Source organism: Zootoca vivipara, chromosome 6, assembly GCF_965207765.1.
Source record: "Zootoca vivipara chromosome 6, rZooViv2.hap1.1, whole genome shotgun sequence".
Lineage (NCBI taxonomy): Eukaryota > Metazoa > Chordata > Lepidosauria > Squamata > Lacertidae > Zootoca > Zootoca vivipara.
This window is the reverse complement of record NC_142589.1, coordinates 8,889,847-8,912,768: the sequence shown is the minus strand read 5'-3', so window position 1 is coordinate 8,912,768 and position 22,922 is coordinate 8,889,847. Positions and strand designations below refer to the sequence as shown.

At 47.1% G+C, this 22,922-nt stretch overlaps 1 protein-coding gene across 4 annotated transcripts in view; it reads left to right on the top strand.

The window, feature by feature from the left end:
• The window catches only part of USP48 (ubiquitin specific peptidase 48), a 36,231-nt gene that overhangs the window by 9,404 nt on the left and 3,905 nt on the right, over positions 1 to 22,922 (top strand). For 3 of the 4 annotated variants that reach the window (XM_035118456.3, XM_088671492.1, XM_035118458.3), the window contains 13 exons: positions 3,172 to 3,321; positions 5,883 to 6,083; positions 9,204 to 9,318; positions 9,918 to 10,048; positions 12,096 to 12,164; positions 15,184 to 15,308; positions 16,323 to 16,445; positions 17,563 to 17,624; positions 17,986 to 18,096; positions 18,604 to 18,734; positions 20,074 to 20,180; positions 21,806 to 21,910; positions 22,542 to 22,697. In XM_035118456.3, coding sequence (XP_034974347.2) covers positions 3,172 to 3,321; positions 5,883 to 6,083; positions 9,204 to 9,318; positions 9,918 to 10,048; positions 12,096 to 12,164; positions 15,184 to 15,308; positions 16,323 to 16,445; positions 17,563 to 17,624; positions 17,986 to 18,096; positions 18,604 to 18,734; positions 20,074 to 20,180; positions 21,806 to 21,910; positions 22,542 to 22,697 — 1,586 coding nt within the window. The remainder of the gene's footprint in view (positions 1 to 3,171; positions 3,322 to 5,882; positions 6,084 to 9,203; positions 9,319 to 9,917; positions 10,049 to 12,095; positions 12,165 to 15,183; positions 15,309 to 16,322; positions 16,446 to 17,562; positions 17,625 to 17,985; positions 18,097 to 18,603; positions 18,735 to 20,073; positions 20,181 to 21,805; positions 21,911 to 22,541; positions 22,698 to 22,922) is intronic. The other variant, XR_004692764.3, reaches the window with a different exon arrangement.

The window sequence follows — 22,922 nt, the reverse complement described above, 5'->3', positions numbered from 1 at the left end:
GGGGCAAATTGCCTCTGAATGCCATTTGCACCTCCAGGTATAGGGCAGTGTATAAAATGAATAAATATAATAAATATAATAAATATAATAATAATAATAATAATAATAGAAATAATAGTAGAAATAATAGTAGAAATAATAGTAGAAATAATAAAAGAATAATACAGTAATAGAAATAACAACAACAACAACAATAATAATATAATATTGTGTTGGCCACTGCGCCAACAGGATGGTGGACTAGGTGGGTCCATTTTGGCTTGCTCCAGTTGCGGCCAGACTCTTCTGATACTCTTATTTTGGGGGTCTCCAAGCCCATATACACCCACTTGACTCCCTCGGTCGGCAGAACGGGTACTACTGCAGGTGCAACGTCATACCTGTTCTCCATTTATAAGAACTCAATATTTTTTTTTAAAAAATATTTTATTGGTTTTACATAATACAAAAAAAAGATAGAGAAAAAAAACAACATACAAATACATATCATATTTCCCATCTTCCCCTGCTCTCCCAGGAGCCCCCTCCTCCCACAAGAGAATCCCCTGAGAGGTAGGCAGTCGAAGATGGTTCCTTTTATAATTAAATCTCTTCCCCCTTCCCCCTTCCAGTGTCTCCCCCTGCCACTGAGAGACTCCAGGAAAGTGAGGAGAGGGTCAGGCTGGTAACAACAACCACAAAAAAAAGAAAAAAGGAAAAAGGAAAAAAAACACACCAAGAAAGAACAATAAAAATAAAAATAAAAACAAAACCAAAAACAAAACCAAGACATTTAACATCAAAAATTTAAACCTTATCTATTTTCCTAGACATTGTCCTTTGGGCTTCCCCAAACCCCTCCCTTTATTGATTTTCATTTGCCAAATCCACCTTAACAGTTCTCATTTTTTACAAATCAATTTAATCTCGTTTAATTATACTTATCTAATTAGCTATTTACTCAAATTACCTATAAATTTTTATATTTCTATATCTCTTTCCATCCCCCCCTTCCCCCCCCACCCCAGAGCACTCCCTGCCACCGAGAACTTCCAGGGCGCAAAGGACAAGCAGGGGATGGTTCTTTTCCAGCTGGATCTCCCCCTCCCCCTGTCCTCCCCACTCCAACAGTCCCCCCCTGCCACCAGGGAACCCCAGAACGGAGACGACCACAGGGGAGGGCTAGAACATCCAGCTATCCTCCAATTCACTTTTTACCAGCTATACTAATAATCTCATTTCTAATCTAAAAAAAAAACCACTTCACTTCACAAATCTACTTTCCATCCCTTGCCTAAATTTTCCTGCAAGAACTTTCATAGTTTTATAATTTCTATATCTTATTCTCTTACTCCATTTTATATCTTTTCTTTCTAATTTAAACTATTCCCCCCCCTGTTCACAGCACATCCCTTCTCAGTTCAGCAGATTCCAAAATCCGTAACCAGTTTCAAACACCATTTTAGCCCACCTAAACTTAAATCCTTCCATTTACCCCACTCCCTTTCTGCAATATTTTACATGACCCAATTTTCCATTCCCTCCCTGTTGCCCTCTTCTCATTTGAAAGTTCCACTCAGTAAATTTAATCTCCTCCCCTCTTCTTTGTTCCTTATGGGAATTCAGAAATCCGAACATAGTTTGTGTTCCCCTTTCCATAGGGGGGCTATTTCTCTGGTACCCTTGCTCAGAAACCTTTTCCTCATTGACAACTTCCTCCTGTTCTTCTTTATTGCCTTCATCTGATATTTTTTGTCCTTTGTCCCCTTGGTGAAGTTGCTTCATCTCTCTTAATTGCAGATTGTCCTTATGCATTTCGATTGTAAGTTCCCATAAGAGTTTCAGAGTTTTTTGTTTGAATTCAGCTGAATAATCACATGTTGACATTTTGTACTCCTCTCAAGGACACAGTGTTGTTCCAAAGCACAGGAAGTGGTTACAATTCTTCATTCCATCGCCATTTTTCCCAGGCTGGTTACAGTATGTCCACCCATTAAACACGAAAAAAAAAAACAGATACTTATTTCCAATTTATAATTATCCAGAGGGGATTTTCGTAAGTAAATCTTTAAATTGTCAGCATCACTTCAACTCTCCCTCCATTCACGAGTCTTGCTAAAACTGTCAGGGCTGCTGGTTCCAGCGGCAGGAATAGGTTCTCCTCTCTTATCCAAATTTGCAGGGGTTTTAATATATATCACAGTCCCCCCTTAGCCCTGCCACTAAAAGGGATCAATACAGTTCTTGTAGTTGCATAGCACATCGAATCCAAAATTATCCTGGCATCGGGTAAATCCTTTAACTGCTTCCTCCTTCAATCAAGAGAGAGAGGTTGGCTTCCGTTCTTTAAACCTCAATCCCGTTCCAATTCTTTCAATCCAATTAAAAATTAAGTCTTTTACTCACAGTCTCTTAAATTTCGAATCTTTCTTTGGAAGTATTCAGCGCTCTCCGCCTCCGGCACGGAGCTTCTCCTTGCGAGGGCAACGATAGCGCTCAAAGATGGCCCCCACTACTTCAACCCTTCTCGCTCCGGGGCTCTTATTAGAGCTTACCAGAGAGTTGGGGAGTCCAAAATGGGGCTCTGCTGAGCAAATTCGTCCCCGGGACGCTCTTCCCAGGGCTCTTTTGGGGCGCAGCGTCGCTCTCGCTGCTTTCCCCCCCCCCCCTCGCAAAGACGGGTGTCTCGCAGCTCGAGACAAACCCCGCCGATCGGCGCTGGCGCTGAACCGGAAGCCCCAAGAACTCAATATTTTAGTGTGGGAGCACATGGAACTCCCTGCCTATTGATATCGAGGAGCTGCCTTCACTGTACTATTTTGGCATCTGCAAAAAGCACTTTTGTTTAGAGAAAGCCTACCCAGAAGTTTAGAAAGCTGGTACAGGCTTTAATCTGTTTTTATTCTATAGTTCTGTGAACGTTTGTTCAAAAGTCTTCTGTTACTGTTGTTAATCCTTATTTATAGTTTGATTTTTAAAAAAATCTGTTTTGTTAAACTGTTTTGTTGGTTTCTTTTGCAATCAAGCAACATATGAATTTGATGAAATAAGATGTTTCTCCTGGGGTTAAGGGATGCCTGTGGAATGACTCTCAGTCAGGGCCTTTAGTGGTGTAGCAAAGGGCTTCTTCCTCTTTCTTTTGTGTTCTCAGTCCTAATTCTGTTGCTTGCCCCCCTCCCCCCAATTGGCCAGCTTTTTTGCAAGAGCTCGTAGAGAGGGACAACAGCAAGTTTGAGGAGTGGTGCACAGAGATGGCCGAGATGCGCAAACAGAGTGTGGCCAGGGGCAAGATCAAGCACGAGGAGGTGAAGGAGCTCTACCAGAAGTTGCCTGCCAAAGCTGGTCTGTAAGATCTTTTATTTGTCTTTTAAAAAATACATATTTCCAGTACTGCATGTTAAGGATAAGACTGTTGTAGGCGAGGTTTGGAGAGCAGGGTGGAGAGTAAGCATCCTGCGGCCCCGCCAAAGAGCCTTTCATCCCTGCCCCCCCACTCACACAGTGCAAGCAGAAATCAGTGGAAGCTTTGCAAGAATTTTCTTCCCAAATTCACATCAGCTGTGCTCTCTCTCTCTCAGGCATGTCTGAAAACATTTTAAAACAATTGGGCATCTAAACATGTGAAAGCATTTAAAATGTCTTGCATTCCCCCCGCCCCCAGTGTTTGGATCTCTAATGAAGCCTTGCTAATTGGAAATATTTCTATTATTTTTTATCAAATCCTGTGGCGTCTAGTTCCGGCCTGGAAAATGAAAGTTTGTTTCTGCATCTCTTGGTAAAGATAATCACTGCTGGCAACACGTAGAAGCAGTTGGCCAGCTGCCTTAGTCTTAAGTCCCAAGAGGAAATATTGGAACAACGTGTTGCATGGACATTGGGTGCCAGCCAAGTTTCCTTTTGGGGTTTTCCGGATAGTCTAATGTACAACTTAACTGTTGCTGGGCCCCAAGATATTTGTCTACCTGTTCTTCCGTCAACCTAGGGTGTTTTATGATCTGCAGTGACTTAATATTGTTCAGAAACATGGCCACTGCTCTGTTTACTGAAGTTTTTGCTGCTCTGGGCTGCTTTATCAGGAAGGGCAGGATGTAAAATAACTAAATAATTTTAGATTCAGGTGTTGGTCTGACGCAGTCGAAATAAATAAATAAAAAATAAAAAAATTGTCCAGTAGCACCTTACAGACCAACTAAGTTTGTTCTGGGTACAAGCTTTCGTGTGCATGCCACACGTCTTCAGATAATTTTACTTTATTGAGAGCCAGTGTGGTGTAGTGGTTAGAGTGTCAGAGTAGGACCTGGGAGAGACCAGGGTTCAAATCCCCGCCTCCTTCAGCCATGAAGCTCACTGGGTGCCTCTCAGCCCAGCCCTACCTTGAAGGGTTGTTGTGGGGAGAAAACGGAGAGGGGGAGAACTGTGTATTGCCACCTTGAGCTTCTGGGAGAGAAAGGTAGGCTATAAATGAAATGAGATAAATAATGACATGTGGCAGAATGAACTGTTCCAATGTGGGCAAGGCTGGGGTGCTGTTGGTGTCCTTTAACACTTCCCTTGTGCAAACGACTCTTAAAAAAACACAAACCAGAACCAAGTATATTAGAAAGAGTGTGTCTAGCCCAGGCATCCCCAAACTTCGGCCCTCCAGATGTTTTGGACTACAATTCCCATCATCCCTGACCACTGGTCCTGTTAGCTAGGGATCATGGGAGTTGTAGGCCAAAACATCTGGAGGGCCGCAGTTTGGGGATGCCTGGTCTAGCCCAACCTTCACTGTAATTGCACTAGTTTCCCACCTGCATGGTGTTACCTTACATTAAGGGAGCAGTCACACGCATGGCTTGCTCCTTCATGCATCCGTGGGCTGAGGTTGTTCATCCTCATTTTGGCTCAGTGCAGAGGAGAAAGTGAGCAGCTGAGGTGTGGGTGGGGAAGGCCGATGGAGCTTCTGTTTTGCTCTGGGAGTATGTGAGAGAGTGAGAGAGAGAGAGAGAGAACACACATCACCATGCAGCTACATTTTCAGTGCTCTAAGCCCCTTTCTTGGTTTACCCCACAAATAGCTGGAGGGCCTTCTGAGGGTGGGGTGCTGGAGTTATTTTCTGAAGTTCAGGTTGTTGTTATGCTTTCACAGTTAGCCCTAAGCAGAGTAGGCCCGTAGAAATTAACTGACAAGGCTAACTTGGGTCCACTAATTTCCAGAGCTGCCTGGTTGGTGCTGAGCCGCAATGTGGCCTTTTTAGTGGTGGTTCCCCAATTGTGCAACTCCCTCCCTAGCAAGGTGTGCCTGCTTCCTTCATTACTCCCTTCCAGGAGGAATTTTAAAACACTCCTGTTTACCCAGGTGTGTTCCGTGGCTGCATAATACTATTCCAGGCAACCCTAGGATCATTGGATGGAAGCATGTTCTTAACTGTTTCAAATTGCTTTTAGGATTTTTTAAAAACTAACTTTTTATAGATGTTATCTGTAATAGATTTTATGTTTTATTGTGTTTTCAAAGTGCTTGCTTCCCTTTTGTTTCAAGTGGTACATCTGTTTTCCACCCTAGACTACTTAGGGAGAGGGGGAGGGATATAAGTTAATAGACTCATAGAATTGTACAGTTGGAAAGGGACCCCAAGAGTCATCTAGTCCAACCCCCTCCAATGCAGGAATCACAACTATAAATTATTTCAACGGATCTACTCTTGAGTAGGGCAGACTTGGATACAACCCAGGTTGTTTGTTTCTTGCCAAGTTGAAGATTAGATTGTTTAGATTTTGAGTTTTGCTGGCCAGGGGGTGGAATGTATGATCACGAAGCCTCACCGGTCAAGGCAGACACTTTGGTGAGCCCAAGCAAACAGGGCTTGTGGTGCTGATGCCCCACCCCAGCCCTCCTGTCCTCCTCCTCCTCCTTCCAGGCTTCCCCTATGACTTCGTGTCTCTTGAATGGCTGCAGCAGTGGCTGGATGAGTCGACTCCCCCCAAGCCCATTGATAACACGGCCTTCCTGTGCTCTCACGGAAAGTTGCACCCGGACAAAATACCCACCGTCAAACGGGTCTCTGAGTATGTCGCTGACTACTTCTACAAGAGATATGGAGGAGGACCCAGGCTGACAGGTAAGCCAAGCCCCAGAAGGGAGCATGTTCCAGGAGCGCTTAGCTCAGGGGTCAGCAAACATTTTCAGCAGGGGGCCGGTCCACTGCCCCTCAGACCTTGTGGGGGGCCAGACTATATTGGGGGGAGGCGAACGAATTCCTATGCCCCACAAATAACCCAGAGATGCATTTTAAATAAAAGGACACATTCTACTCATGTAAAAACACCAGGCAGGCCCCACAAATAACCCAGAGATGCATTTTAAATAAAGGACACATTCTACTCATGCAAAAACACCAGGCAAGCCCCACAAATAACCCAGAGATGCATTTTAAATAAAAGGACACATTCTACTCATGTAAAAACACCAGGCAAGCCCCACAAATAACCCAGAGATGCATTTTAAATAAAAGGACACATTCTACTCATGTAAAAACACCAGGCAAGCCCCACAAATAACCCAGAGATGCATTTTAAATAAAAGGACACATTCTACTCATGTAAAAACACCAGGCAAGCCCCACAAATAACCCAGAGATGCATTTTAAATAAAAGGACACATTCTACCCATGTAAAAACACCAGGCAAGCCCCACAAATAACCCAGAGATGCATTTTAAATAAAAGGACACATTCTACTCATGTAAAAAACATGCTGATTCCCGGATCATCTGAGGGCCAGAATGAGAAGGCGATTGGGCCGGATCCGGCCCCTGGGCCTTAGTTTGCGTACCCATGGCTTAGCTCCTTGCAACCTTTGCCTCCTGCTTCATCTTGTGATGGTTGGACCACCCTGCCTTGTTAGAGGAGGTACAAGTCACGATGACTCTGCTCTGTCTTCATGGTTGGAGGCAGTAAATGCATCTCAGTGCCAGTTGCTGGAAGTTGCAGGAGGGGAGAATTGTTCTGCTTGCAGGTCTCCAATAAATGAGCACCTGGTTGAGAATAAGAGACTGGACTGGATGGGCCATTGGCTTCATCCAGCAGGGCTCTTACGCTCTTACTAGAGTTCCATAACCTTTGTTTGTATCCCACCATTTTCTCCAGGGAGCTCAAGGTGGCATTTAATCTCCACAACAGCCCTGTGAGGTAGGTTAGGCTGAGAGGCAGTGACTGGCCCCAAAGCTCACCCAGCAAGTTTCATGGTTGAAGGGGCGGGATTTGAACCCTCTCCTCTAAGGTCCTCCCATTCCCACAATTGAACCACTCCACACTCCACCGGCTGTTGCAATTTTCTTAGCTTAGCAGGCAGCTCCCAAGGAGCCCAGTGTTTCCTGGAAAGGACATGTGAGCAACGGGAGCCACTCGTTCGTTATGGAATCTGTAAGAGGAAGGGAGTACAGGGAGCAGCTCATCGACTAGTAGTCATGAGAGTGCAGACTCGGCAGAGGCAAGGCAGGAAATAGGAAGAGGGGACCAGGGCTCTGACAGCCTGGGAGAGCCTGAGCCCCACAGCCAGGAACGGAGGGAGAAGAGCAGGGGGGAAAGGGAAAACATGGAGCGCAGACCTTTACCCCCGGTTCCGGAATTAAGGAAAAGACGGAAAGGGAGGAGACTGTCCGCCCCGCGCCTTTTATGTTGGAAAAGGGGGCGCAGGGGGGCAGTGCCGGATTCTGCACCGGACTGAGAAGACATGTTTCCTGACACCACGTTACACTGTACATAGAGCGCACCAATAAAGATTGTTTAAAGACAAGCAGGTGCCGAGTCGTTACTCTAGAGTAGCCGCAACAACCCTTGACAGAATCTATCCTGTGGCTGGGGCAAAACAACAGTGTTTAAATAGGGCAATTAAACCAAGCAATTGGGGGTGTGTGATAAAATGTGCATACTATTTAGAAAGAGAGGAGGTGAAATGGACGGGTTAACAACAAAAACCACACACCCTTGAAACCTCCTCCTCTTGATACTGCCTTCCAAGTGGCAGAGTGCCAGCAAAATCTTATTTTGCAGCACATGTGTTAACCTCCAAACGCCAACGCCACGCTTTCTTCTGGTCCCATGCCTTTCTGCAGCTGGGAGAGCTCTTTGCTGCCCTGGCTGGTAAGCTCACCTTCCTCTCAATTATGCCTCTCCCCCTCCCAAGTTCGTGCCAGCTGCCAGCTTCCGTTCTCAGGGCTGAATCTCGAGATGAAAGCTGTTAAACCCAAGAGAAGCTGATTCGCAGAGGCTGAGAGTGAAGCCGACACTCTCAGACTGAGGTTTCCACTTTCCATAAAGCGCTTAGCTATCCCTCTCCCCCAGACAGGAATGTCTTTAATTGCCACTTAGTTATAATAGCATTTATAAGCTGCCAGCTCGTTTTTTTAAAAAATTGCATGTGTTAAAGCATCTCAAAGAGTTCTGTCCAGCGTTAGTCCTACTTTATGTAGAGCCACTGACATTAATGGCTACAGCTAAGTTAGGTGCATTCATTTCGATAGGTTTGCCTGGAGTAAAACTTAATTGGAGGTGCCCCAGAGATACAGAACAAATGACCCACGTAGAATCAGACTAACTCACTAATCACACTTGGCAACATATGCTTTGCAGCAAATGTCAAAATATCGATACGGTAGAGGTGCTTGCCTACAATGTTCCCAAGCGCTGGTGCCGCTGCGCTGAAAACCTTAGTTTGGGTAGTCATAAACAAAGTTCTCCTCTGTGGGATGTGGAAGGGGCACTGGTAGCTGTGAAGGGCCACAGCTCAGTGGTGGAGCATCTGCCGGGCAAGCAAAAGGCCCATGTTCAATCCCCATCTCTTGGTAGGGCTGGGAGAGACACTCTGCCAAAAGTCCTAGAGAGCCACTGCTGCCAGTCAGTGTAAACAGTACTGAACTAGATGGAGCAATGGTCTGGTTTGGTATAGGGCAGCTTCCTATGTCCCTATGTCTCCCGTCCTACAGGCAGGAGAAAGGGTAACTGCTTGTCACAATCAGGGAAGTTTAAAGTGTCTGATGAACATGGCCCGGTGGCAGCCTAAAGAGGGGAAAGGAAGCTGGATGAAGCAGGTCTTTGGGTTTGGAGTGGAGGAGGCTGCGTCATATCAGCTGCTTTAGATCTAAGCCCTGCCCTATGGAAGGACACTTTGTCCAGAATGCACAGCTAGGGATATTGTACTGAGGATGATGGCGGTCTTTTCACTCGTCTCTTCCTCTTCAGTCAAAGCACTCTGCAGGGACTGTGTGGTGGAGAGGTGCCGTGTCCTGCGGCTGAAGAACCAGCTGAACGAGGACTACAAAACTGTCTCCAACTTGCTGAAGGTGACCGTCAAAGGGTAAGCAAGTCCCCTTTTCAAGTTTGCAGAGAGTGGCTGTCAGTGGGGGCGTGGCTTACTTTGCCGGAGACATTTTTGTAAAGAGAGCAAGTGGCTTTGAAATCAATAGCTGCATTTTATTGAAAAGCATTTCTAAGCTGTTTAATTTCTGGAGGGAATTATATGTCTTTGCAAAACCTCTGAAGCAACTAATAGATAATTTCTTCATGTGCAAGATTTGAACTCCAGTCCTTCCCAGTGGTGGTTTGGCATTCGAGCCATTGGTTCCATGCCAGACACACAGCCACAGAACCAGAAAGTCAAGTTATGATAAGTGGAATAAAAATGAAAGATGAGTTTGACTCGGTATGGCCTTGATTTATAGCGTTTGTTAACAATAGTACAGTAAACTCCCTTCCATCTCAGTCACAATGGGCACTGGATGGGAGCTCAATCTGTATTGTAAAAGATTTCCTAAGTCTGTTTTGGCGTCACACTGGTGACTGCATATGTGCTTGAACACTTTGTGCTTGGTAATTGTTTTAAATTTTTCAATGAAGTTTGTACTAAAGAAAAATAAACAGATCTGCACAGTGAGTTGCCTCTTTGTCTCCTTTCAGGAACGACGGGTTTTGGGTTGGGAAATCGTCATTGCGGAGTTGGCGCCAGCTGGCCCTGGAGCAGCTGGATGACCCAGACGAGGATGCCGATCAGAGCAACGGCCGGATGAACGGTGATGCCAAAAGCAAAGGTAGCCTCCTGTCTCTGCCTCCCCACTTCCCCTTATACATACACACACGTCTTTGCAGCCTCCCTGCCTAGCATTGGGGCAAAGTCCTGCCTGCCTTCCCATCGCAATGGGATGATGGCTGGACTCGGATGCTGTTAAATCCCGAGGAAAGGGTTTGCCTGAAGGGCCTCAGCGCACAATGGGCTCCACAGCTGATCCTGTACCCTCGAGCTGGTGAAATTTGGAATGTGGAACCCCTCAAAGACGAAGCATTATTATTATTGGTAGAGCATGAAACTCTAAATCACAGGGTCATGGGTTCAAGCCCCATTTTGGGTGGAAGATTCCTGAGCTACAGAGAGTTGGACTTAGATGATCCTCGTGGTCCTTTCCAACTTTGTAATTCTATGAATTATTATTTACACTAGGCCCACAAGTTAACACATATTCTTCTTATTTTATTGCAACTTTGGGCAGATCGCAAATAAATAAATAGAAAGTGGAGACCCTTGCTTGCTGGGCTCTGGAAGCTCTTGCGAGATCTTGCAGAGCCACCCCCCAAAGGATTTTCCTTTGCAAGAAGCAGCTTTTCAAGTCCTGCACCTTGCTTTACAGGGCTCTTGGACAATCTTTTCAAGTCCTGCACCTTGCTTTACAGGGCTCTTGCACAAGGCCCTGCGATATGTTCCGGCAATATCTTGCAGAACAGTTAAGAAACCTCGCAAGATCTGAGGCCGCAGGGGCGGTTCCAGGGGTCATTCTGACTTTGCCTAATTTTTCCTTTGAGCACAGATCCCTAGAATGAACCCCCAGTGTAAGCTGTAGGCCTACTGTATTTATTTTATTGCATTTATATCCCACCCTTTTCTGTGAGGAGCTTCAAGGTGCCATACATGGTTCTCCCCACGCTGTCCTCATTTTATCCTCCCAGCAGCCCTGGGAGGTAAGTTAGGCTGAGTGGCAGCAAATGGCTCAAGGTCCCGCCCAGTGAGTTCCATGGCCAAGTTAGGGATTTAAGTGTGGTCTCTCCCCTGGTCATAGTCCCAACACTCTAAGCATTGTTGTCCAGCAATTAGTTTTACTTAGTGCTTCCCCCTCTTTCTATGTGACAGAAGAGTTAAGATCAACCTTTGAGAGAGGACTTTATTTTATTTTTCTCTTTTTGTTTTCATTTAGATCAGCCTTAAATAAATAAAAAATCTACCTTTGAGAGTGGACTTTGTATATATTTTTTTCCTTCCTTCCTTCCTTTCGTCCCTCCTCTTTTTAATTTTTATTCAGTTTGGTTTTTTACAATGAAAAAGTTTCAATAAAAATTTTATGGAAAGAAACGAAAACAAACTACGGTTCTTATGCATGGCCTAAATAGGATTGTAAAGTCAGTTCCTTAATCGGTCCCCTGATGCGTGACTCACTGTGTATATCAAATCTCTTCACCTCTTACACAAGACTGATAACAAACAAGTTGGTCCTCAGCATCACAAGTACACTCTAAAATACAGCACAAAAGGAGAAAGGGACAGGGAGGGAAAAGGGGAAATGCGCAAACCAGCGGCACCAAATGCCGGTTCTTACAATGAATAGCTGGAGTAGAGACAGTTCAGAGACAGGGGCAGTTGAGTGGCCAACCTGTGTCTCGGGAGTTGTGTGGCAAGTGCCTCTAAATGCCAGGAAGCAAACCCTGTTCACCTGATTCCATTCCTTGCACCTAAGGAGGCCGTTGGGAGCACACAGTAATGTAAACCTCAGCATCTGCTGTGGCTTGTTGTTGTTAATTAAATTTATATATTGCCCTTCATCCAAAGATCACAGGGCGATTTACAACATAAAAACACAAAATGCATAAGAATGATAAAAAACAGTAACCCCCCCCAGCAATAAAAAGGCCTTCAAACAGCCCGAAGGCATGTTTGAAGAGGGATGTTTTCACCTGGAAACTAAATATCTGTAATGAAGGCGGCAGGCGAACCTCTCTAGGAAGAGCATCCCACAAATGGAGCCATTGCAGAAGAGGCCTGTTTTTTTTTCTTCTGTTCTCACTCTGTGGCATCCTCTCCTTGCTTTCCAGATGAATCCATCGCTGAGAAGCGGGAGGAAGAAGACCTGAAGTTCAACGAGGACATCATCTGCCCCCATGGTGAGGGGTGGGGCCGGGGCTGCTTTTCCAATGTCTGTTTGACTAACTGATTCCATTTCTGTACTGCCCTTACTCTGATGGGAGCACTGAGCAGTGGACAGCATGAAAATGCAATTAAAAAACCCACTTCTAAAATAAAAAATACAAAGCATGTTCCAGCTGCTGAAATTTCAACAAACTCATCTTAACATATATGCCCCACTATGAGCTGTATTTATTTCCTACCTTTCCTCAGATAAGATTTGGGTGGCATGTGTAGTTCTCCACCCAGCTCTTTGCAATGTTCTCATCACAACAGCCCTGCAAGGCAGGCGTGGTTGAAAGAAAGAGACTGCCCCAAGGAAACACAGTGAGCTTTCCTACGGCTAGGTGCAAACTTGAACCTAGGCCCTTCCCTATTTCTAGCCCCACTGCTTGAACCGCTACGCCCTACTTAGTCCAATACAACAACAGTTTCCAGCGGGGTAGGAAATCTCCAGGGCTTTCCTATAAGGGTAAAACAGGCCTCCCTAAAATACCCATGTGCTTCAGCAGGGTGGGGAGTGAGTGAGCTGATTCTTAGTGTTCAGAAAGGAGTGCGAGGACTTCCAGTTTGCATCCTGGGCTGCCCCCTCCCCCTGACACCAGGAATGCAGAAACCTGGATTCTACTGATAAGACCCAGATCGGATTAGACAGGTTCAAGGCCATGATGGCTCACCTCTGCTACCTTCGTTGGAGGCAGCAGTGCTCCTGTTGCTGTAGACCGCAGGAGGGGAGAGTGCTATTGCGCTCCAGTCTTGTGCGCTGGTTTCCCCGCAGGCAACTGGTTGGCCACTGCGAGAACAGGATGCTGGACTAGATGGGCCACTGGCCGGATCCAGAAGGCTCATGTTCTTTTGAGAGAAGGTGCTGCCCCCCAAGGATGCTAGCACCCAGGGAGGTTCGTGAGTGCCCAGGCCATTTTCTGTGGCTCTAAAATGAGAGAATCTCACACACAAAGGCCTCCTACTCCCTTACCGCTTTTATAGCTGGGTTGTGTTGAACAAGACATAACCTCAGTGCGAGTGTTTGTTCTGGAGGATACCCTTCAGAAAGGTAATTTGCTTAAGAAGTCAAGGCGCATGTGCTTGCCTCCACATATGCCATTGCTTCTGGCAATTAGCGAACCCTAAGGAAGCCCTTAGTGTGCTCCTCTCCTGGATCTCAAGCAATTGCAGGTTCAGCGACTGCGTTGGCTCCCGTTTCCTGATGCTTAGGTCGCCCCTGGAGCAGGAGGTAAAACAAAAGCATATTCTCCTCCTCCGCCTTAATTGCCAGCTACGTCTCCCTAATTGCCCTGTAACCTTAGAGACTGCACAGAAAGGAGCTGTGCTGGAAAGTGGAAGGCCTTCTTGAGATGATGCGGCTCCTTACCAAGCACGTAGCAAATTATTAATGTGCAATGGGCCCTTTTTTTTGCAGGCTCCCTGCTCTGCAACGGAGGCAGGAATAGGTGTGCTCTGCAAGGAGTCCTCAGTCCTGGGGGGCAGGAAGAGGGGGAGGCTGGTCCTGGCTTGCATCCAGCGGCTTCATGTGGTGGTTCCTTCCTCTGTGAGCCTCGGATGCTGATGTGTTTTCTGGTTAGAATAAGAGCAGGGTGGCAAGGGATACCTAGGAATAGGCTGGATCAGGCCAAAGGGGGGGCCATCTAGTCCAGCATCCTGTTCTCACGCAGTGGCCAAACAAATGCCCATTCTGGGAAGCTTACAAGCAGGACCCCTGAGCCACAAGAGCAACTCTCCCCTCCTGTGTGGTTTCCAGGAGCTGGCATTCAGAAGCATTGATGCCTCTGGCTGCGATGGGCAGAGCATAGCCCAGGCACCCCCAAACTCCCCTCCATATGTTTTGGGACTACAACTCCCATCATCCCTGACCAGTAGTCCTGTTAGCTAGGGATGATGGGAGTTGTAGTCCCAAAACATATGGAGGGCCCATTTGGGGATGGTTGGCAGCCATTGATAGCCCTATCCTCCATGAATTTGCCCGATCCTCTGATTTATAAGCCATCCAAGTTGGTGGCCATCATGGCATCTTGCGGCAGTGAGTTCCATAGTGAACTTACTTGGTGTGTGAGAAGGCCTTCCTTTCATCTGTCTTGAATGTCCTAAATCCCAACTTTGTTAGATGGCCCCGGCTTTCTGCTTTAGCGCTACTTTCCCTTAAAAACCACAAGGAGCAGCCTTATACTGAATCAGACCATTGGCCCATCTTAGCCGACTGTTGTCTACACAGACCGGCAGCAGCTTCTCATGGGTTTCAGGCAGGAAAGCTTTCCAAAGGAAGATTACAGTCCCCTGTGGTACTGAGAAAGGACTGGTTCTTAAAGGAGCAAAACAAGCTTTCTTTGTCTGTGCCAGTGTTCTCCAAACTTGGGTCTCCAGCTGTTTTTGGACAGCAGCTCCCCTCAGCCCCAGCTATCAGGGATGATGGGAATTGTAGTCTGGAAACAACTGGAAATCTGGGTTGGGAAACATTTGTCTACACTGACAGATAGCAGCTTCTCCAGGTTTTCAGACAGGGAATCTTTCTCAGCCCACCTGGAGTTGCTGCCATTGGGGATTGAACGTGGGGCCTTCTGCTCTCCTACTTGAACCCATGGTCCTTCTCCACAGAATGTTCCTCTCCTGCCCCACAACTATTCCTCCTCCTGGCGGACTTGTCAAAAAACGTGTGGGGAAGGGTTAATGCTTTGAAAACTGGTCTTCAGGGTGCTTGGTCTTTGAATGGAGCAATTTGGACCTGAAGTGTTCTCACCCACCCACCCCGGGATTTCCTGCCAGCTCCATGAGCCAGGAAGCATGCACCCGAAAGCTGCTCTAAAGGGAACCTCACAATTGTTCCAAAATAAAAAGCAACGTCCATTGGGGGACCATTTGGCTCCTTCGGACTCCCGTTTGGCGGCTGACTCGGGAGTTTAAAAGGGGGGGGGTTGAATTGAAATGTGCCTCTTTTTGCTCGAGTCAACTGCATTTCTCTGGCGGTTTTCTCCCCTCCCGCAGGCAACCTGTGCATATCGGAGAACGAGAGGAGGGTGGTCTCCGGAGAGGCCTGGGAGAAGCTGCAGCGCTACTTCCGGAATGCTCCTGAGTTCCCAAACAGCAAAGACTCCTGTTCTCAGTGCAAGGTGGCAGACTCCTCTTCGTTGGAGGTTTTTAAAGAGAGGCTGGACGGCCGGCCACCTGCCGTGGATGCTTTAGTTGAGATTCCAGCATTGCAAGGGGTTGGACTAGATGACCCTGGGGTCCCTGCCAACTTCACAATTCTGTGATTCTATAAGGTGTCTGGTTTCCTTTCCCCCGCCTCAGACAGAGTGTGATCTGTGTCTGAGAATGCCCCAGAAACCCAAACACTGGGACATTTTGCAGGCAAATGGGCCCTGGGGTGTGTGTGAGAGAGAGAGTGAGTGACAATGCCTGCAAGACAGTGCTGGGTCTGTTTGTGCTATGTAGGAAGCAGCCCTAACCAGACTCATTGGTTCATCTACCTCAGTATTGTCAACACTCACTGGCAGTATCCGGGGCTTTCGTCCCTGGAGATGCCAGGGACTGAACCTCAGGCCATCTGCAAGTGCTCTGCCACTAAACTATGGTGCTTAGAAATAAAGCAAGTGCTGATTTAGATGTGAGCATAAGAAACTAACTTAAACTGAGTCATTGACTCAACCTAGCTGAATATTTCCTAAGACTGCTCCAGAATCGCAGACACCGTTGCCACAACCCTTGACTTCAAAGCAGCGCTTCCCAAAGTGGGTAGTACCACCTCTTTGGGGGTGCTGGGATTTTCTAGGGGGTCAGCGAGAGGCAAGGGCGCAGCAAGGATATGTTGGCTATGAATATGACTATTGGACTGGTATCTCTGGAGCAAGTCCATCAGTTTTGTTGATTTCCTTAAACGAAATAGTTTTAACTGGATTTTGAAAGAATGTGCAATTACAGTAATTGTTCCTTAGCGGGTCGTGGCAACTGCTGTTCTGAGTAATGACTTTTTATAGGGTAGGTAGCACTGGGGATGAGTTTATGGAACTAGGGACCCCCCCCCAAAAAAGTTTGGGAGTCAATGATGTAAAGCAAAAACATAGCTCCCCCCCCCTTTTTTTCGATCAGGATGGAGAGTGACTCCCATGTGTGTTTTTCTGCAGATTCTGGAACGGGAAGGGGAAGAGAATGAGGCCCTCCACAAAATGATGGCTGGCGAGCAGAAGGCATCTCTCCCAAACCTCTTCCAGGACAAAAACCGGCCTTGCCTCAGCAGCTGGCCAGAGGTAGGAAGACCAGGAATTCATGGTAGCAGGGTGGGGTGCTTGTGTGTCTCAAAATGAGTGCTCATAGTTGCAGGGGCAGAGGTTACTTATGGACGCCTTCTTGTCAATGTATGTGTGTACACATGTATATAGGGATGTGGGTAGCGCTGTGGTGTAAACCACTGAGCCGAGGGCTTGCCGATCGGAAGGTCAGCGGTTCGAATCCCCGCGACGGGGTGAGCTCCCATTGTTCGGTCCCAGCTTCTGCCAACCTAGCAGTTCGAAACCTAGCAGTTCAAAGTGCAAGTAGATAAATAGGTACCGCTCTGGTGGGAAGGTGAACGGCGTTTCCGTGCGCTGCTCTGGATTTGCCAGAAGCAGCTTAGTCATGCTGGCCACATGACCCGGAAAAACTGTCTGCGGACAAACGTCTGCTCCCTCGGCCAGTACTGTAAAGCGAGATGAGTGCCGCAACCCCTGAGTCGTTTGAGACTGGACTTAACTGTCAGGGGCCCTTTACCATTTACACACATATATATGTTGTATGTAGACTGCTTCATCATCAAAAGTCTCTTAAGTGCTTTCATGATGGCGACTGATAGATGATGGATTGTTTCTGTCGCCAGCCATACTCAGAGCAGACATATCAGCCCAGTCCTGTGGAACTCTCTGGCTCTAGAGAATCCAGCGGGTGCCTTCTGCCTCCTGTGTCCACTTTTAAACACCTGCTGAAACCACTTCTATCCTGCCAGGCCAATGCAGGCAATTAAGAAGTCATCCTTCCATAATGGTTAACTGAGTTCTGTTTTATAACGTGGTTTTTTTATTGTATGGTTTTGTTTTGTTTTTGTGCTGAAAGCCAAAAGCCAAACTACAGGCCGTGGTTACAAGTGATTGTTTACATCCTACTCAGGAAGTCTGATCAGTGATGCTTGGCTTTTTCTGAAAACTTTCCTCTGGGCAGCAACTTTTAACCAATGGTTTCGTGGGCAGAACTTTAAATCGGCGGGGGAAAGGCTGCTAGTGGAAGCAGCCCTTAAGTCTTCCTCTTTTCATGCACTCCACATAATGTTCTGCGGGGGAACAAGGAACTCTCTGAAAGTCTGAATTTCACAAAAGTTGGCAAACTGTCTTTCAGGAGGTAGATGAGCTGTACGTCGTCTCAAAGTTCTTCATGGAAGAATGGAGGAAATTCGTGAGGTGAGAAGGCAAAGGGAGAGTGAGTCTGGCTGCTGCCCTGGACCAAAGGCCCACATGGCCAGCCAGGTGCCATTATGACTAGTGGGTGAAACAGCTTCTGTTTCATAGCCCTGGATCTCCCTTCCTAGTCCTTGAAAACAGAGGCCTTCTGCATGCAAACAGGGGCTCTGCCACTAAGCTTAGAGACCCTTCCCCCTTTTATTAGAGTTGGAAGGCTACTCTGCTTCCACCTGACATGTTCTCCCTCTTTCTGGCCTGGTTAAAATAAATTGAAAGCAGCAAACCTACTTTCTTGCTTGTCAGAATGGCTTTTGATATGCAATGCCTGCCATCTCTGCCTCTTCTTCTGACCTTCAACCAGGCGGCCTACACGTTGCAGCCCCGTCTCCTCGGTCGGGAACCGGGATCTTCTCTGTCCACATGGCGGCCTGATGTTCACGTTTGCCTCCATGACCAAAGACGATTCTAAACTGTGAGTTGCTTCCGTTCAGTAGTTGCATCTTTTTCAGTTTTTTTTTTTTTTGCGGGGGTGCAGGAAGCTGACATCTCTACCGAGTCACATCCCTTGGCCTGTCTAGCTTGGTATTCTCTGCACTGGCAGGCAGGGTTATCCAGGGTCTAAGGCAGGGACTTTCCTCCCCCAGCCCCTACATGCAGATGCTGCGTGGAATAGAACCTGGGACCTGCGAGGCAGGTTCTCTGCCGCCGATCTTAAGAACAAAGCAAGTTTCTAGTCCTTGTGATTCTGAATAAATTTAAATAGCAAGCAGCCACCTCTGGAATGAAGGCTCACGTGAGCAAGCAGCTTGCATTCATTCAACCAACTGGGGTGGTGTATGCTGAGGCTTTTCAAAAGCACTTCTTTAACTGGGATCCCCTTCTCTGCTGCTTTCAATGCACGTGGTCTGGAGTGTTGCGGGAAGAGGGAGGCCGCCCTCCCATTTCCAAGTTAGGCAGCATGTTCTCCTTCTTTGCACAGTATAGCTCTGATATGGCCCAGCGAGTGGGAGAAGATCCAAAAGCTGTTCGTGGTGGACTATGCCATTCGAGTCATCCGGAGGCAGCCCACGGACGCCAGCCCCGAAGCACCGCTCTTCATCACCGAACCTGGTGAGTAAGCAAGCAAGTTTCCTCTGTCTCCCCCACCTCCAAAAAGAAATCACTGGCTTGTGCAAACTCCACACTACGTTCTGCTCTCCCCACTCGGTGCTGGCATTTGCTTCTTTCTGCAGGTGGCTGCAAGCTCAGGTATTCCACTTTTATTTTTAGATGACCTGCAGACATGCCCGACTGCCTGGGCTGTGTTCCATGCTGAGGTTTTGCACAAGACTATTAACTTGCATTATGTGAGCGTTGGGCCAAAAATTATTTCAGGCAGCTGCTGTGCTTCAAAGATGACAGCTTCTCCCACCTAACCCCTGCGCTTTGGAGATGGAACAAAGACTTTTCTGTAGAGCCAGAGTATATATATTTTGCGGCTGGTTCCTATTTCGCATATAAGCTGCAAGCGGGGTTTTTTTTGGTAAAATTTCTAGCAGCTTTAGAATTTTATTTTTCATAGTGATTTTTCATTGAGCTTTGGGTGTGACTGAAAATACAAAAAGTATAATTAAAAGCAAATTCAGAATTGATGAAATATAGGATGGCAAGACACCATAAAGGGATTTCTGTACGTACCCAAAACCCATTTCAGATTTGAACCAGGTATATTATAATATGCTGGTTTCCTGTTATTGCAGCTATTTCGTTATTGGTTGTTTTTCTGCTTCCTTCATTAAAGGAATCAAATGGTAATGGATGATAATAATATGAATATGAATTTATAAAATCCAGAATATACTGTATGCTGTAGGATTTTGGCATTGCTCTGTGTTGTAAGCTATATTGAGGTAGCATTATTATCAACTCACGATGGAGTAGAAGGTTCTTAGGCTATGAAGGACTTGCTCACAAATTTATTGACACCTACACGAATTATGATAACCAGGAAGTGGAAGGGCAAGCTGAATATAAAATAGATGAATGGTATAAAGAGGTGTGGGATGTAGCTATTAATGATAAATTAGCATGTGCCATTAAGGTAAGATGGGGAATATGCAGGAGAAATTATGGAAGGTGTTTGTACTGTTAAAATGGAAAGGGGTCAAACCATGGTGTTGAAATTTTGGGAGGTTGGATAGTTACAATGGAATGGTCTCGGTGGTGGGGTGCACATTTTTATTCTTATTTATTTATGGTTATTACTTTATCAAAAGAAAAATAAAAGGAATTACATGAAGAAGAAATGAACATAACCTCTGAAAGATCTGTACTCTTTTTTTGTAAGTAAATAAAGGCTTATGGTTTTTCTTGGGTTAGTGACATTACCCAAAGTGCTTGGTCTTTGTAGAAACAGACCCCGCTGGTAGTTCATCAGCCTTTCTCCTTTCTTTGCTCCCTGACTTTTCAGAGCTGTGCTCAGAATGCAGAGAAGGGCTCTTGTGCCAGCAGCAGAGGGACCTGAGGGAGTATGCCCAGGCCACCATCTACGTGCGGAAAGTGGTGGACAACAAAAAGGTAGAGAGGCTCTGTCCACCAGACCCCTGCGTATTCTCCTGTGTGCTTTCTCTCTCTCTTTGCTTTCTAGTCAGTTCTGGCCTAATCCTCCCCTCCTTCTCTGACTTCAAAGAATCATAGAGTTGGAAGGGACCACAAGGATCCTCTAGTCTAGTCCAACCCCCTGACCCCCTGCAATGCAGAAACCTGAGATTAAGAGTCTCATGCATTACCAACTGAGATATCCCAGCCTTCATTGAGTTCTCTGTTACAGTGCAATCCTGTCAGGGCCACCAGCCTAAGGACTTCAAGAACTTCTTAGGTGAAACGTTGGGGAGGGACTGTTGAGCTGCAATGGAACCTCCATGGCCAATGGCAATATATCTCTGAACAGCTGAGCAGGGGAGCAGGGGGAAGGAAACGAAAGGTGCTTGTCAATATTGTGTGCTTCCCTGGTTGGAGATGGAGTCTCTAAGGTATAGGAACGTGGGAAGAGTTTTCTCTGGGGCCTTCTGCACGCAAAGCAGCTGCTCCTTCTCTCATAAACAAAGCCAGATTTCTAGTCCTCATGGTTCTGAGTAAAGGCCTGGTTTGAATAGGAAATTTCCTTATACCTTATGCTGAACCAGATCGTTGGGGTCATCTAGGTCATCATTGTCTACACTGACTGGCAGCAATGACTCCGGGGTCTTTCCCAGCCTCAGTGGGAGATTGAGATTAGAGATTGAACCTGGGACACTGAGCCTCAACCGTTTCCCAGCTTTATATGGTCCTGGGGGGAACTTCAGGGAGCTGCGGAAAGATGCCCACCCACCCCAGGAATTCATGATGGCTCTCCTCTGCTGACATATGTCCTGGTGTTTCCGCCAGGGTGCTGGGAACCAGCTGATCACAGCAGAATATTAAGTCCTAGTGTGGGAAGGTCACAAGATCCTGTTGAGCAGGTTTCTGGAGAGGCTGCATGCAGGATCCTCTTCCTCTGCAGCTGCTGCTGCTGTTGCAAAAGTCGTAAGGGCAGAGGGGTTTATTTGTGTCGGGGAACAGAGCATGTTGAAGGGCAGACTGCATCACCTTGGCCAGCATAACGGAATGGCTGCAATTGGGCTGGTTCTTGCCAAGGGTTGCTCTTGGCAGGGAAGATCCGATCTAGGCTTCCGTGCCGTTTGTGTCCTCTATTTTTGACACCTGGGGAGTGGCGAGAGAATTGAAAGACAGCGTCAGTGGACGCAATGGAGGGGAATAGCAAAGCAGTCAATTTGGGTAAACAGGCCATTGCTGGTGCACCTGTGGGGCTTTGGTGTTGCAAGATCTTATCTCAAAGCAAGTCCCCAAAGCTGATTAGGCTTCAAATTCTGTGGTCAAATACATACATCCTTTCTATTTCATTCAGACACACACACAGAGAGAGAGACTCAGACATATACTCAAATACACACACAGATTTCTCCCTGCCCAATCTCGAGGTAGAGACCAGCATCTACCAGCAGCCTTATGACACAACTCGCATGTTTTTGAGCCTTCTGTGGCTGCGGTGACCTCCTGACAACCTCTGACTTTGGGTGCCTTTTCCTTTTTTCTAAAGACGACTCACAGGTGTGCTGTTATCCTTTCCTTTGTTTCCCCCCTGCGTCTGATGTCATATCCAGGTCATGAAGGACGCCGCCCCAGATCTGAACATGAGCAGCTCCGAGGCAGAGGAGGAGCGAGAGGAGGCCCGTCTGGAAGGGGAACAGGATCCAGATTTTAACCAGGTATGTCCTTGGTCACCATTTTTTTGTTTTGAGATCATTTGTTTCTCCTCCTCTCCTCCTCCTCTTCCTGGGCCTCTGTGGATTGTGAACTCGCTCCTCATCTCTGCACCCTGGAACCGCTGAAAGCCAAGTGGTCAAAGCACACGATTTGAGGCCAGACTTAAAAGCCTGTGCTTAAGCTGCGGAACTCTCTCCCACAGGAGGCAGGGATGACCACCAACTTGGGTGGCTTTAAAGAGAATTGGCTCTGCCCTGCCTCCACAGTCAAACCAGTTGCTGGAAACCACAGGATGGGAGAGGGCTCTTGTGCTTGGGTCCTGCTTCCCAGCTTCCCATAATGGGCACCTGGTTGGCAACTGTGAGAACAGGAGGCTGGACTAGCTGGGTCCGCTTTGTCCGGATCCAGCCGCAGGGCTCTTCAGTTCTTAAAAATGTGTGGCCAATTCTGGCTGGCTGAAGTCCGACAGAATCCCAAGGGTGAAACGCACAGGTTCCCCAGGTCTGGTATTGCAGTTCATTAGAGCCTCTTAGATAGGAACATGGGGGGGGGGTAGGGATTTTGTTTGCTAAGTCAAGAAACAAACCTGCCCCTCTGGCAGACGAGTCCAATGAGCCGCCTTCCTGCTTCCAGGCCAACAGCAACACGAAACGGCAAAAAATGGCGCACCCAAACTACATAGTTTACCAAAAGCAGGGGATCCGCCGGAGCACGCGGCACAGGAAGGTCCGCGGGGAGAAAGCCCTCCTGGTGTCGGCGAACCAGACGTTGAAAGACCTGAAAATTCAGGTGAGGCGGACTTTGCCCTGAGCCCTGGAGGTGGCTTGCCTGAGTCCTGGCGGTCGGTGTGGGGAGGCCTCCTTCCTCCCCCAAAGCTGTACTTGGGAATCTGTAGAATCATAGAACTGTAGAGTTGGAAGTGACCCCCAAGGGTCATCTCGTCCAACCCCCTGCAATGCAGGAATCCCAGCTAAAGCATCCCTGAAGAGAGAAAGGGTGATGCTCACCTTGCTG